This window comes from Gallinula chloropus (assembly GCF_964237585.1).
Source record: "Gallinula chloropus genome assembly, chromosome: 2".
Taxonomy (NCBI): domain Eukaryota; kingdom Metazoa; phylum Chordata; class Aves; order Gruiformes; family Rallidae; genus Gallinula; species Gallinula chloropus.
Genome location: NC_140086.1, coordinates 104191171 through 104208389, shown reverse-complemented (window position 1 = coordinate 104208389; position 17219 = coordinate 104191171). Strand labels below are relative to the sequence as shown.

General features: G+C 37.5%; 1 protein-coding gene across 1 annotated transcript in view; it reads left to right on the top strand.

Moving 5' to 3' along the window:
* The window catches only part of CNTNAP2 (contactin associated protein 2), a gene marked incomplete at both ends in the record, with an annotated part of 1153104 nt that overhangs the window by 807581 nt on the left and 328304 nt on the right, over positions 1–17219 (top strand). The window contains one exon of the mRNA XM_084260050.1: positions 6007–6207. Within this exon, the coding sequence (XP_084116176.1) occupies positions 6007–6207 (201 nt within the window). The remainder of the gene's footprint in view (positions 1–6006; positions 6208–17219) is intronic.

Here is a 17219-nt window from a genome sequence, read left to right as displayed (position 1 = left end):
AACTGTAGATTAAAGAAAAAGGGAAAAACATGCTCATATCTATGTAATACCTGTGTTATTTTTTCTGAAGTTTATTTTGCAAACTTATTTCCAGTTAGCTGTCATTACCAAAGACAACTTGATTGGCTTGTCCGAAGCAAGTTTTCTTGCTTTAGTGAGCAAAAAGCAGATGCACGAGGAAAGTTCAGTAGCAGGAGAAACTGAGTGTTTGGAAAATAGTGACATAGTGTTAAATTCTGTCACCAACAGCACGAAATATGTTGAATATGAAGTGGCAAAAATAATGTTAATATTTGTTTTGATCATTTGTATAGTTGGCGATCAAGGAAATTTTGAAGTTCATTACACTTTTTATTGAAAATCTTCTAGTGAGTGGGTGGGACTGTAAAGAAGTTGCTGCAATTAAAAGGTGTTTTCAACAAAGTCAATTTAACCTCGTTTTGTTGGAAACAGGTGGTAATTTTCCTTTTTTTAAAAAAAAAAGTAATATTTAATCTTATTTAATCTTACTGTGATAACTGTGAGAGAGCAAGTGAATGAATTCTACTAAGAATTTATGATACTTTTTTTCTGCATTCTATTCAAAGAAAATTAGGCTACTCCTTCACTGCTAAAAACAAAATAAGGAAAGAACCACTATTTGATATCTTTTCTCCTGTATAAGCAGAACACTGTATGTAACCAAAAAAAAGAGCTAGGAAGAAATGCATTTCAATGAAGTGGTGGTCATTGAGGAGACCCTTGCTTACCTGGCTGATGTGTTAGCAATTAGCTGGTGTTGGTACTCTGTCCTCTAGTGGGAAAGCTAGCGATAGCCTCGTGAATGCTGTTCGGACCTCTTATACTTCTACGTGTATGGGAATTATCCAGTCTGTTCCACAGAAGGCAAAAATCACTTTCTCTTAAAATATGGTCAGAGAGGAAGAAGGAGCCCAGACACGTGCTATGTTTTCAATGCATACGTTATTTTGCTGGTTCACCTTGCTATAGAACCAGATTATTGCAAATCTACAGAGCATTTTGTTCTCCACTTAAACCTATGATTCCACAAGATTGTGTAATAGGAAAGTACAATGGATCCATCCCAAATTTATAGCACTTATCTCCATTTCAGAATTCTTTTTCTGAGACTTCATAAGTAAATAATTTTCTTACAATGGGGCTATGAAGTTTGGTGTTTTTTTCAGTGATCTTTTTAAAACCTAGTCTTTCTTAGAATAAAATCATAATGGAACAATGCAGACTGCTCCAACTTTCTATACATATGAAATTAGTTGAAATCTATACATAGGATTAATTTTTGGGGAAAAAAATCGAATGCAGTCAATCTGATTAGCAATGATGCTTTAATTATGAATGTTTAATCTATTATATTATGGTGATATCAAAAGAAACCAAATCATTATCCAGCCTCGCTCCTAAAACTAAATCACAACTGAGAAGCCTCTTGGGTTTTCTGAGCTAACAATGTGAGATTGACCATAAGGGAAAATCTGACACAAGCATAATGATTTCTAGTATGTATTCTTTTCCTTGACTCCCATGTCTTTTCCCAAAGTTCTTTGGCTCTGTATGAGTTTCAAATTCAAGGCCAAGCCCATCACTGACACTGGCTGACTGTACTGCTCATTGACCTACGGTATTTTGACCAACCTCAAAGATAACACTACACAGTGTGCTAAGGGATGCTATCAGAGGCCCCAGGAAACAGCAGTTCTCCCATGCAGTATCGCAAAAAAAATCCCTTATTTTCTTTCCTTTATAACAAATTTCTCTTACGCCCCTTTCTGTAATACGTTTTTCTAATTTGGAACATACCTAGATTTCCTTGAAACATTATCTTTTAAATTCCTGTTAATATGTCTGCAGTAAAGAAATATGAGAATACTATAATTATTCTTAAATTATTAACAGCTACTCTCAACATTATTTTAATATTGTTTTAATTTTAATAGCAAAGGTCATAAGCCTATAGGATATTTTATAGATTATACTATTTAATAGCATGATAATTTTAAACTGATGTCTTCTTTTTATAGGTGTGTTTGACTGTACAGAAGTTCTATAGACAGCTCTGTCTCTAAACATTTGTGGTTAGAAATAGCCGTATGTTATGCTTTCATAAAATAATTGCCAGTGTATCAGTGGGATGCTCATATCAACATTGTGGTGACTGTAATTGCCAGGAATATATATCATAATACAGTTAACTAGGACAGATTTTTCACTTCTGTGTACCTTAAATGAGATTTCTATGTACTATTGACAGAAAAGAAGGGGTAGCTTTTCTTGCAGATTTTGATATATTAACTATGACTACCACATTCTGTTCTCAGCTACATGGGAATAATTCCATAAATGGTGATGATACATGTATTCAAGATAGTATGAATTATCTGTATTATGTTTACTGTAAGGGACGTTGGCTGCAAACAGGTTGCTGATTCAATTGTTCTGAAGAAGCCTCAACTAACAGCTTCTGAGAAACTGGAACCATAAATGAAGAGGTTGGCAGTATTTTCAAGCTATAAATGTCTAGTTTATTTTCATGGGAAAAATTATCACATTAACAAATGGTTAAGAGTAAAAGGGAACAAAAAACCCAGTTTGTAATCAGCATGCCATACATAATGTTGAGATGCCTGTCTGGGCAACTTTCTGTGTTAAGTCTTTCCAGAGATCTTAGGGCTAGTCCCAGTAGTATAACTGTATGAGATACAGGAATCTGCTCTTGGGGGAGAGGGGGGACAGATTTTTGGCTGTGTCCCTGTTATACTGTCAGTGTGTATTTCCAGCCAAGGAAAGACCCTGTCATTCCACACTGTCTCAGTCCATGACTCATGGCAGGGCTTTTGAATTAAATTAGAAAAAAATAATGAAGAATGTAAAATCCTCTACCCAGACAAGGAGCTTCCTTCCCCTACACCAGCCATAACTTTTCCTCCACACTCTGTGCCTGACAAGCAGGCACACGTCTTTCAGCTTCCAGATTTTGGACAAGCCAACTTGCTGGATATCAAGGAATGTTCAGTCTCTCTGTGTCCCTTGCTTCCATCCTCTTGACATGGTTTATCAACAATTAACTTTATCCTAGCCATGACACCTGTGTCCACTGTGAGTCTGACATACCCGATTTCATGCTTGCCAGTGGGAATGCTCTACATGTCAGTAAACCAGTACATTTTTCCTTTCTATGATCAGGTGCTCTTCAGTCATTTCAGCCATTCTATCAACAAAGTTCCTTGCAGGTCATTGGAGCTAGATTTCCTTCCAGAAGTTGTCCAGGTATACCGTAATCAACGTCCCATCATCTTCTACACAACACGTAGCAATTGAGATGCTTTTCTAGCAATGGTTACTGACTTTATGCACACAAATACATATATATATTTATAATTAAATGCATTACAAGGTGCAACAAACTTTCATCTATTAGTAGTTCTTGTACTTCAACAGAAAGATTCTGGAGTCTTTCAACTGACATAAAGGTAATCCAGATCCTTCTACAAGTACCTTGCTGTCTTCTTTTATACAGTGTGCCACTGTAAAGCCTGAAATTCCATCTTTGGAAGAAGAAATGTCAGTGCTGCATTAGCTAGAATCCAGTATCCAAAAAGAATGCCCTTCACAGACATACTGCCTAAAGCAGTTGCTAATGACATTCTTATGGCTTCCTAATGGCTAGTCCAGGAGTCTACTGGCTCAGAAATCCAAGATGACCTCTAACTGGCCTAGTACACGCCTTACTAACATGTTAGAGCTCTTACATAGACAAAGTTTTCTGCCAAAAATGAGACATCACTGTCAATGAACATATAAACTATCTCAATCCTTTCTTGAAAATGAAACTTCAGTAAGCTTCTATTCCAGGCTCTCAAAAACTTGTGTTGTGTTCTCTATATAACTTGACAGGTGACAATTATATTTTTTTTCTCAGAACTTGGGAGTAGGATTAAAGCCATACAGATATAAGAATTCCTCTTTTTTTTCTTGGTGAAAGAAAAAAAAAGTATTATGTTTGATACAAAGCTTTGGATTAAAGATATGAATATTAAAAAATAATAACCATCTTCCATCACCTGCAGAATTTCATCCCATTTGGCTGGTGATGCACACTCCTCATGGAGGGTCTGTCTGCTTTGCTTACCTTATCTTTGAACATTTCATTAGGAAGACTTGTACCATATGAGTTACGAACACATGGGTCCACATGACTGTAATCCAAAGTAGCCTGACACTATGCAGTGAAAATTAAGACTGGAAAATAAGGTGGACTACAGAGTTCTGGAGATAGAACAATCATAGCATGATGAGGTATCTTTACTCTTGTTTGCACCCAAAACTCATCAGTGTATGCAAGCACATTTCTCTGAACTTGGTGTAGAAGTATTCTCTGGAACTGCCAAATGATCTCCCTGGAGAATCTGTTTTTGTGATAAATGCAACATATGTAGGAACATGGCATTTTTTATTTCTGTATCTCTGAAAGAATGACTGTGGTCAGCGGTGTTGCTCTACAGGCATGACTGAACTGTCTGGCACAAGGGCCTGGCTGGCTCATCTGGGAGACAGTTCTTTTGTGCACCAGTACAAGGAACCAGAATTGATTCCTATAGATTTTTTTTAATTCTGCATTTCCTTTTCCAAGTCCAAGATACGTTTCTTTGACTTGGTAGAAGTAAGAAAACAGAAAGAAAATTTAAAAGAAAAACAGAAAAGCAACATAAAAATGTGAAAGAACTATACATAATAAATCTTAGCAACAAAAATTAGTACACTTCTAGGAATCTTTGTAGTAATATGCTAAGGATAATTTATAGAAAAAAGAGAATTTTCTGGATTTTATTTTCTTTCAGTCTTTCATAATAACGCAGGAGGATTTACCTATTTCAGTCCTTGGCTATTTGAGATGGACACTATAAGTAGTATCAGCTGAGACAATTTTTTTTTAATTCTGAAAACACATGTCTTTCTCAAATACTGTATTTTCTTTTTGGTTCTGTGGAATGCCCCTTTAAGAAAAAGCACTGGCTGTAGGAAAATTTCTTTGCCATTTCTTTATTTTCTTTCTAAACTACCTTCCAACTTCCATAAATCTTCCAACAAGAGGAACATGTATTGTTTCATTATTATAATATCTCAACCTAAATCTGCCCTGGCAAATGGCACACATTAACACTTCTAGTTTAGTACTTTAAAGCAGTATAGTGCGTACTGAGTCTGTGGATATTGCACACTTCTTGCATGTGCCCAAAGCTGTGGTAAGTGTTGACAGTCAGCCAATGCTGCTGTATTTCTTACCACCAAAATGAGATTGTCCTTCCCCTTTTTGTCTTTTCACAACTAAACAGAAGCATTTATATTTCCATTGTCCCCTATTTATATTCCTTTGTATGCTGGTATCCATACCATAACCATAATGAATGAGGTCATATGGTGCTGCTATTGTAAAATATTCAAATATCAATAAGCAGTAATTTTTGTTTACCTTAGGTACACAGCTTGGGTAAAAATGTGGAAACCTTGATAAACTGCAGTGTTTTCAGTATTAATCATTAAACAATGTAATCACATAAGAATCTGGTACATTCCTGTTGTAACAGTACTGCAAAGCACTGTTGCTCTCCATCTGACAGCAACATACCATGCACAGTGAATTATTCTCATATAGAAACCTTAACTTTAGTACATCAGCCTTGTGTCCTTCTAACCAATTTCTGATCACTATTAGCATCAGTTGTTCAAGGAAGTTTTCTCACACAGTATGTTGGTTATCAAAATTACAAAGATAATCAGGGTTTCTTCCTTCCATTGGCTCATAGTTGTTGGAACTCTGTTCTCACATGATGACTTTTCATGTGCAATGCTCCTCATCCCCACTACTCCCTCATAAAATATCTTGCTGAACATTTTTATCATTTGTTGAAGGTGTAGATCTATTTGAATTCAGTTCCACTGTCTTGTCTTTTACTAGTTCGTATCTTGTCTTTTTCCCCTCTCTTTTAGAGGATAAAGTATGGACAACCGTGTACCATGATCTGCAAATGCAGACTTCTGTGGGAGGCAACAGCCTGGAGAAATTATCTGTACTGCAGCTCAACTACAGTGCAACAATGGACCAGATTTCTGCCATTACCAGTAGCGCTGAATACTGTGAGCAGTTTATCTCCTATTCCTGCAAGATGTCCCGGCTGCTGAATACACCAGGTAGGCTGAGAATGGGATATCAATTGAATATAGTGTTAAAGATCTTCATCTGAACACATCAACCACTATTGCTGCTACACCAGTCCATTCACTGAACATACTTCTGTTCTCCTTCATTAAAGTTGAGAAAGGGGTAAATAACTGAAAATACAAAATAAACTATTTTCTCAGGAAATTCTGCCTAAAACTACTAAAATGAGTTTTGTTGCACCACAGTCCTGTGTGTTCTACTCTCAGATATGTTGCTCTTTAAAACAGGAAACTTTGGTTTCCTTTGGTAAACAGGGTAACTTTGAAAGTTTAATCAATAGAGGCTTTGAAAAATTGCTTTGAACTTTATCCGGTGTTTCTGGTTGTCAGCTTTCATATGCCGCAGTCAGCAAGGGCACTGGTTGAATGATGGTTGGAGTATTCCCACTAATACTTCTAAAACAGTTTCTTAAACACAGACTATTTGTTGGTAATCAGATGCCTTACACATTGTAGAGAATGGCATGGTCAGTAATATGTTAGTGTGAGAAATATGATATGCTATTACCTACAAGTAGGTTTGTTATAAGTTTCTCCTTTTGCTGTGTAACTGTATTGGAAGAGAACAGTCCTAGTACTGCTGTCTCTCTGTATGTGCCTCCTCAACAAGCCTTACCTGTAACTGATAAAGACAAAAGTAATAGTTGCTCCAGGATCAGTAAAACAGCATATAAAGAAGGAATTCCATTTTAGAAACTCTATTAATATGCATCTAGTATTTTATCTATGCTCTAATTGTGTATGACAGCACTGGATGTTAAATAATTTTTTAATGGTACTTAATGAAGACTGGGTTATAAGTGGAAGCATGTAATACATTTCTGTGATTGTGAAATGAGTTCATTGTGATAGGAGTAATTAAAATGTGTTTCAGATGAAACTAATGGCTGGATGCTTACAGTGTTATACTTCAAGCTGCTTCCCCTAATGAATTTATTTTGGTATATTTTCTTATGGTGCTATAGATAAGGTTTCATTTGGCATGCATGTGCATCTTATCCTTATTTCCATAAGCATTCTGTTAGTTAATAGATACTGTATTGCTTGTGTCGTGGTTTAGCTCCAGCCAGCATCTAAGCACCACACTGCTGCTTGCTCACTTCCCCCCAGAGGGATGGGGTGAGAATCAGAACAGTGAAAGTGAGAAAACTCATGGGCTGAGATAAAGACAGTTTAATAGATAAAGCAAAAGCTGTGCACACAAGCAAAGCAAAACCAAGGAATACACTCACCACTTCCCATCAGCAGGCATATGTTCAGCCATCTCCAGGAAAGCAGGGCTCTGTCACACGTAACAGTGACTTGGGAAGATAAATGCCATTACTCCAAACATCACCCCCATTCCTTCTTCTTCCCTCAGCTTTATATACTGAGTATAACATCATACAGTATGGGATATCCCTTTGGTCAGTTGGGGTCAGCTGTCCTGGTTGTATCCTCTCCCAGTTCCTTGTGCACGCCCGGCCTACTCGCTGGTGGGGTGGTGTGAGCAGCAGCAAAGGCCTTGGCTGTGTGTAAGCCCTGCTCAGCAGTCATGAAAACATCTCTGCGTGATCAACACTGTGTCCAGCACAAATCCCAAATAACAGCCCCAGACCAGCAACTACAAAGAAAATTGACTCTGTTGCAGCCATAACCATCATAGCTTGTTGCTCCTTGTCCTCCTCCCTGATGTTTTTGAACTATTCCTAGTACATGGTTTGTTTCTGTTCTATTATTTTGCTTAATTTAGCATAGCAGAGAGACTCTGCAAAGTGTAAAATGATTTCTTCTTCCTTGGGCCTGAATCTTCATAACTAGAAGTATTGTGATTAGATTCTGCTGATGGATACAAGCTCCCTGCTTGCAAATGCTTCAGAAAAAGTACTATATGGATATATCTTTGGACAGGTATTTAGATAGTGAATTTACTTAGGGAGGGAGCTGGAGAATATGTGCATAGAAAACTCATGGTTTACACAGAGTACAGTGTTAGATTCTCCTTCTTCAAGGAGAACTTTTAAGACTGTTATTTTAGGACCAAATTGTACTTGTTAGTATATATTTATATTATAATAAAAGAAATATATACTGTAATTGCAGATATTTGCCCTAGCATCTAGATTTAAAAGAACTATTAAGCAGCACACAAAATAATAACTTGCTAGAAATTTCGTTAAGGAATAATCAATTCTAGATATTTGCATTTTTATGCTTCTTAGAAATGTTTGGGTGTATTTTGCAGATATCTTTTTCATGTTCTCACCTTTTATATGGAAAGATAATTTCGCTTAGAAACTCTCTGTAAGAGAGGTCTTTTTTTCAATTGGTTAGGAAAGTGAGTTTCCAGAGATACCCTCTGAAGGTTTTGGGTTAGGATTTGGTTTTTTCTTCTTTGAAAGAAATGCAGTTCATTTTAACCTAGACAGTAACAAAAAAAGCCACACAGCAGTGTTTGTGCAACACCTGTAATGGTCTGAACACATAGCACAGCAGGGATTTGTATATTGGTGGGGAAGAGGCCAATACATTTTCTTTCTAAGCTATGTGTTCTTAGCTTCAGTCTATGGCTTCTAAGCTGAGGAACTAATTTTTGTACCTTTTTTTGTTTGGGTTGGGGTATTTTGGGGAGTTTTTTGAGGATTGCCGTATTTCCTGAACATATTATGACACCCTATGCATCTAACAGCACAACTTCTAGTACTCATGTATTTTCTTCCACCGCCGAGTTTTCTGTTGAAATCATTGCAGTATGATGCCCACAGAGATAAATAAAAAAATAAATTAATAACAAGAAAACAAGTAAGTAATTAAGATTCATTTTTGTATTCCTTAGGAAGTGGAATCCTGGTTGTGTTGAAGCCAGTAATAAAACCTCTGTAGACTTCATGGGATCAGGATAGCATTTGTAGCCTTAACCACAGATGCTTTTCTAGGTCTTTTTCCCTTACACCTTTCAGATGCTTAAGTAACCACTTAGAATATACTAGTACTTTTGTTTTAAATTGCATCAGAGAGCAGAGAAAACTGAGAAGACAGTGCAGCAACTCAGTTTTTTCACCTGTGTGCCTCTTGGGAATCACATCACTTTACAGTATGATTCCTTCTCAAGGAGAAATTGCTCAGTTAACATTTAAACAAATCAGGATTGAAGCTATTTATTGATCTATTAATGGCAACTAATTAGCTAGCCATTAAAAACTGGTTTTTTGTAAACTGTTGCTGCTTTTAATTACACATTTTGTGACAAGGTAAAGGTATATACAATTTCACTAATTTATGTTCTTCTGCTAATAATACCTTAAATAGGGTGGAGGGGGGTTTTAACACAGCAGAAAGCCTTCGTATTAATAAACCTGTTTTGTTATGGGGCTGTTGTGGCTGCAGGCACGGTGGTCCATGGATTCCCATTCCCATGTACTTTGAGAGTGACACATGAAAAGCAGTCTGTACAAACTAAGAGTTCTCATTCTTCTGTTATGAGATACATGCGGTTTTGTTCTTAATCATGAGCTTTCATCCAAACAGAATAACAGGTACATCCCAGAGGATGAATTAAAATTATAGAATCATAGAATATCCTGAGTTGGAAGGGACCCCTAAGGATTGTCGAGTCCATCTCCTGGCTCCACACACGACCAGCCAAGTCAGAGCATGTGACTGAGTGCACTATGCAGACTCTTCTTGAACTCTGTCAAGCTTGGCAATGTGACCACTACAAATCATTCCCAACAGTAAGGATTGGGAGTGATTTTACAGGTCACAATGCCATAGCCTTTCCACTTAGACGAAGTGAAGCCAGTAATGAGATGTTCCACATAAATTAAATCATAAGTGACTTCTGAAAACATACTTGATAACAGGAATCTCATAAGACTATAGGGTAATACAGGTTCGAATGCAGGGAATGCAGAAGGTCATCTGGTCCAATTTTCTGCCCAAAGCTTTATGAATAGTCTTCTTTGTCTAGTAGTAAGGATGGAAGTAGTAAGCTGGATGAATAATACTTCCTGGTCTAGTAGTAAGTAAAGACTATATCGAAATGCAGTTTTCCTTCCTTAGTGTTTTGGGTTTCCTTTTTTTAATTTGTTTTGAACTTGCAGCTCAATACACTTTAATTTATTTTCAGACTTATGGGTCTGTTTCAGAGCCTTAACAAAAGTTACCAGAAAAATAAAATTAGTCAAGATAGCTTGGTGACTTTCTCAAGAAAGCATAAAAGCAGACACCTTTGCTGAAAATATACCATGATATCACAATAAACAATACGGCTATAGGGACACTGTAAATTTCTGTGGAAGCCATTTTCTAGCAGGGAGCCTGCAGTGGATGGAGTTCTCACAGTTTTTATGTCAATTAATTACTTACTGAGAAGATGATTGCTCAGTTCCTGACTCTGATACAGATTTTCTCCATGACTTCAACAATTTTTTTTTTCCCCAGTTTGGTCAACATGAGGCTGATGCTTCTTTATTGTCTATATTGTCTATTTACATAATACATTTTTTAGAACCGGAATTTCTTTGTGAAGATGCAATTAGCATGACAGAAGTTTGGTCTTGTTAATAAATGAGTGAAATGGTAAGTCCATGGATAATAATTGCAACTTAATAACAGTGTACGTGTATATATAAATTTGAATGAAAAAACACACCGAATTTTAGTTTTGTTTTGCTTTTTACATTTACATTTCTCATATCTTCTTTTCTTCTTGTTTCCTTGGAAACTTCCCTTTTGAGAAGATAATGATATGTTTAGTACTGATGATATTCAGAAAGCTAGATTTTTTCTGTGTCCATACACTTTCCACTTAATAGGGGAGGTGATAGGACATTTCCCTTATTTGCAACCACGAGTTTGGAGACAGAAGAAAATAATTTTGCGCCCACTGATTGAGAAGAAGGAAAGAGGCAGCACGAGATACAGAATCACTTTGCTTTTATAAGTAGAACCTTCCCTTCCTTGCTGTAAGAAACAAGGTGATCTAGAGGACAATGCCTCAATATACCAATAGAATGCAGAATTTTAGTTAATAATATTATATATCTTCATCCTCTGTTGTCATTAGACTTCCTAATAACACCTGCTTGTGACTTCCTTGGAATGAAATTCTTCATGGGCCACTAATCTCAGCTTCCAGAATAGGGAGGGAGCAGCATGCTGGTTCTGCCATTCTTCCCCTCTCCCTGGGAATGAGAGCCTGAAGGGAGGAGGGCTGCTGTGTTCACAGGATCTGTGAGTCTGTCATTTCCCAGAGCTGTAGGAACTGTAACAAATAATCAGAGTGTGGGAGCTACAATCATAGATACAGAGAACATAACAAGATCTGTTGGGGTTTTGTTCCAATTTTTATTCCTATACACTGTGCCTGCAGGCAGCATATGAAAAGTATAAAGCAGAGTTAGTGCAGCATATGAATTGCAGTTTTATGCCTGTTTGTCTTTGAAGGAAATGAGACAGCAGTTCATGAATTCAGGAGTTTAACAGGTGAAATAGAAAGCTTCATTTGCTGTTTGGTTGTTTTAGTTACAATAAAGCAGTTGTAATACCAGTAGTAAATAAGACTTCTGGGTAGACTGAGATAAAACCAAAGTTTAAAATTCCAATTTTTCCTGAGTGGCCATCCAAATCTGAACATAATATGTAAACTTTAACAGTGCTAGATATTAACTGATCTAGAATGTTAGTTGCAGGTGGAGTTCCTGCTTCGTAAGAGTTTTTCAGAGTCTGGGAGAGGAATGGGATTTCTGCAGACCTGTAGTGATGAATGAAAGCTGCACCAAGACTTGCTTAGGCTTCAGCAGTCAATTCACAATGTTCTTTCAGAAAACATGCCCATAAGCCTTCATGAACCTTGTCCAGCCTTAAGAAATTTATTGATTTCTCTCTGTCAGTGTTCTAGAAAAGTTGATGGCAACTTCTAGTGATTTTTCAAGCACAAGAGTAGCCGGAACAATGTCCTTGCTCTGCTTTGGTTTACATGCTTATATCCTGAAAAGGGAAACCAGCAAACAGCTTTTAGAGATTTCTTTTTTCCTTAGTCATTGTCATGTTGCTATAGAACTGAAGCAGACATTATTTAATAGGTTAAATCTTTGTTGTGAAATACATATCAGTCCTCCTGTGTCAATGTTAGGTAAGTAAACAATTAGTAAAGAGGTTTTGGGTTTTTTTTGTCCAGTCCATTATGCATACACCCTTCGCTCGTGTCTTTGTTTCACTCTACCCCTTTGCCTGTATTTTAATAATTGCTTTGAGGTTTTTTGATACTGTGATCACTGAGTCTTTTAGTTTCACTTTATCATCTTTAGCTGGTGAACATTTTTCCTAATTTTACAAGTTATCTTTGCTGTTGTAGAGGAATTAAAATTTATCCAGTATCACTAAGTCAAAAAGGCTACATGTTGCTTTGGTGTTTGTTAGAAGTAATAGTAGCTGACAGCAGCTTTGTGAACATTAGAAACCCTCTATGGAAAGTGTTACTGCAGTGCTGTGAGCCCTACTTTATTTGCTATGCCTTTTTAAGAAGAAGTGGTGCACTTGTGTTTTAACTTTGCAACTACAGCAGAATGTTCCAAACTGGTTGTTTCTCATACCCATTCTCTCTGTAAATGTGCTCTGCCTATTATGGGAGAAGATTCACTGTATTCCTTAAAAGAAAGATAGAAGGTGGCATTATTTACACCGTTGTTTGTGCTGAATCCTGTTTTATAAAAACCATTCATGATTATTGTTTTCATAGAGACAGTCACAGGCATTGCCTCCTCAGGAGCCCAGGTTGTTCTGGGGAAAAGTTGTCTTTCTTGAGAAATGACTGAAACAGATTAGTTTATTAATTTCTCAGACAAAATGGATATAGAGGTATATCATTGCATGTCTTGACAAGAATTTCTCCTTCATCTGTATCCTAAATGCATTCTCATTACTCTATTTTCCTTATCAAATATACAGTATAAATACTCAATGTTTCTTTTTTCATTCCCATTCCTGAGAGGAATATGTGTCATAAGCAACTGTATGAAAATCAAGACAACACTTTCCAGTACATAGAACAAATGGATCATAGTACAGAGCTTCATTCAGTTCTGTGTTACAGACTTGGACTTTTCTTCACTGCCTTTCATTGCCTTGTAAGTTGACAAGTGTTCAGCTGTTACTGAAACATTGCCTGCCCTGTTTTCATGGATGAGATGATACTGCTTCATTTCGTGACTTACTGATCATGTGAAGGTTATAGTTAGGCTTTCCTGACTTCTAACCTGAGCTTTCCTAGCAGGCATCGTGGCTCATTGAGTTGTCTCTTCTATATTAGATTTTACATTTGGAAAGCCCATTCTTCTTCTCAGGAGCCTCTTTAAACAGTGTTTAGTTAATGGTTGGAGTTTGGAAGTACTAGAACTGCTCTGTAGGAACTACTTTTTTGTATCAGATCACACCCCCTATTCATGCATGGGTTTCACAGTGAGTCCGTATTCTGTCCACGAATCCCCTTCAGAGATGTCATATTCTGCCTGCATACATTTGCTAATGTTAAAACAGCATTGCTTAGACCAGCCAACACTGTCTGACCATGCAAGAGGACAGAGTTTTACTAAAGGTTAAAGGGACTGCAGAAAATGGAACCTGTTTAAGAATCAGGTTCACATAATGTCATTGCCATTATAATCAGGGGCAGGAGAGTGCATTGTCCTCTTGAACTTCTGTGCCTCTGTGTGCTTGTGGCATAAGCCATATATACCTAGAGATTTTCTTGTGGAAATACATAGAGGAATTTATATAGGAGATGATGGCCTCTCCAGATAATGATCACTACTTCTTAGAAGGAATTATTTCAGCAAGATCCTTTTTCAGTATATCTTGTGAAATATTTTGTACTGTGAGATTTGCTCAATGCAAGAGGATGAAAGAACTTAATTAATCCCTGAATTTCTGTGCAGTAGACAAATTTTACTGGCATATGGACAGTAACTTCTGTTTTTAAGGTATATGTGTTGCCAGCAAAAATGCTTGATGAGCACTTTCTTAGATTCTTGGAATAAGGAGTGGAAAAGATATTTCACTTGATTAATAGGAATGGGAATTAAAAATTGATAACCATATGTTGTGGTTTTACGTGGCAAGGTTCTGGTGGAGAAGGGTGGGGGGCTGCAGGGGTGGCTTCTGCAAGAAGCAGCCAGCCAGAGGCAGCTCAAGGATGGACATGCCACTGATCAAGGCTGAGCCCATCAGTGACAGTCACAGCACCTCTCTGAATCACAAGAGAAAAGAAAACAAAAATGCAAGCAGCTGCTTTTTGCCACCGGAGAAGGGAGTGAGATGTAAGAAGCTGTGCAGGCACCAACATCAGTGAAGAAGCAGGGGGAGGAGGTGCTCCAGCCACCAGAGAGAAAGATTCTCCTGCAGTCTGTTGAGAAGAGTGTGGTGGACCACGTGTCCCCTCGTAGCTCATGGAAGAGGACAGGGAGCCCACCTGAAAGACAGAAAGAGAGGAAGAGGGAAAGAAAGAGAGAGAAGGAAAGGTGGGGGGTGGTGGGAAGAGGGAAAGAAGAGGGAAAAAGGAGGGAAAAGGGAGAGGAGGGGAAGGGGAGAGGAGGGAAAGGGGAAGGGGAAAGGGAAGGGGGAGGGAAGGGAAGGGGAAAAGGGAGGAGGGAAAAGGGAAAAGAAGCTACCTTAGCATGACTAGTCATGGAAATCTGGGCACTTGTTGGCCAGTGCAGTGATGAAGATAGAGCTGCTAACAAGATACAGAAGACTGAAATACAGTTCAGGATTTCAGAAGTAGCAGCTAAAGATTGGGATGCAGTTACCAACTTGGCTGTAAACTGTAATGAGCTTCAGAAGGTGGCAGCTGGTTAGTACATGCTGCTATCTCAGTTATCCTAGAAAAGACCCATTATACTAGTTTATGTTGAAAGCCTAACCCAATATTGCTTTGCAGAAATAGCTGGAATCTTTTAGTAGTCAACATGGACTTTGTAAAGCACACATACTCTTCAAAGCTAAAAGTGGGGTTTCACGTGCAGCCTTTTAAGACCAGGTACATTTCCACAACAGCAAGGATGATGCTTTGTTTAAACTCCAGACATGCAATTAGATACATGTAACTTATAGGATAGATCCTCCTAACTTACAAACTATGGATTTATTTTGTATATGTCAAGCTACTTTTAAAATGACATGTCTACAAAAGCATAGATGAATAGCCATAATGAGTCTATTGTATCAAGTTTAAATTGTGTCCACAAAAATATTTATATTTTTTATGATATACTGTTGAACAGAATCTTTTCTCCTATCACATTAAGAACCAGTAATTCTTCGTTCAGCTAACATTCCATCACAAAAGTTCTTTCTACCTTTTTTCTCTTTTCCTTTTACTCATTCCTCTCTATTTTATTATCTCTCTGCATCTGATATTTGAAAAATATTCCAATTTCACTTTTGTAAAATCTTAATAGTATTTACAGTGGTATTACTCTTGAATGCCACAGGAGTAACAGATCAAAGCTTTTTTTCTTTTTAATCATCTCTCCCCTATGGCATGGACTGTATTTTCATCATTTTTTTGCAAAGCACTATGTCAAGTAGCAGGAATGTTTGGAAGAGATACTGAACCCATTTATTTTCTGGAAAATCTGAAATGACAAGCAGACCAAAAAAAAATGTCAGACATACAGGATTCATCTGTGGTGATACTGGGCACCACTCTGATCTGAAAATATTGTAACATTATCTCCAAATGTTAAAGAGTTTGAAGTAATGAGAGTTTTCACTTGTTTGCACTGGGGATTTGGTTTTGTTTGATTAAAGGTATCAGCACAAAGTGTGTTTCAATGTAGCAGTCCTGAGGGATTGAGACATTGCTGAGCACAACTTAATGATCAATGCAGATCAACATTTACTATGCTAAGCAGAGAGGAAGCTTAATCTCTTTGAAACAAAAAAATCCTGACTCTTGCTCTGATTAGTAGTGCACCTTGATCTGTGGCCTGATAGCCAACTCCAATGTTCACAATCATGTTCAAGTACAAAAGACCTGTACCACCAGCAAGCCTTTGTGAACATAGAAAAGCAAAGAAGAATGATGAGTAGAAACTTGAAGTCTGCCAAGGGCCAAATAAGATAATTTCTCTGATGAAGTTAAAGTTTTACCTGCAGAACTACTTCCTAATGTCCACTTGGCTCATTACTAAAGAACAATTGACTGTACACATTGACTGTACACATAGCTTTCAGTGAGAAGGGTGTAGGTAATTCATCTGTGTTTGCATGCAGTATCCCATGTCAGCATACAGTTTTCTTTACATTCACATGCAGATTGCATACTGTGCAGTAACACCTGGACAAAAGAAAAATAATCCAGTTACCCTTGGCATCCTCTGTGGGCTGGGTGTTAGTGGTTTGTACTGTATACAAATTTCAGTGAACACGAGAAAAAAAAGCGTAAGAAATTCCAATTTTTATATTATTATTGTTGTCAAGATTAATTTTTATTCAAAGTAGTGCTACTACATGAACTAATGCTTGGAGAAAGAGAAAAAAGTTTGATTGTCTTTTTGAATGCCATAATAACTTGAGTAATCATTTTATGATATACTTTTTCATTAGGAATTCACTATCTATATTTTAAGACCACGCACTTTTTAAACTTCGAGCATATGGCACTAGGCTTGATCTGTTTGAGAACTGAGGGTAAAACTGAGCATTCTTCTAAAAGCAGGAACATTTGCATTGCTCCTCAGAGCCCTGAACTCCAAATACATCGTGGATATACTGAGAGTAACCTGACCACCCTGTTCCAAATGTCTAGATATTTTTCCAAGGTAAATGGATGGACATGGGTAGGAGGGGAGGCACAGTCATTATGAGTTAGAGAAGGGCCAGAATGGTAAAGCACTCTAGAAAGTACCCTCCCTTTGTAGTCCAGGCTCCTGGAATTTGCATGCCCTGAGATCAGGACTGTGTGGGACACTGGGAGCCTTTAGCTCCATTCAGCACTGCTG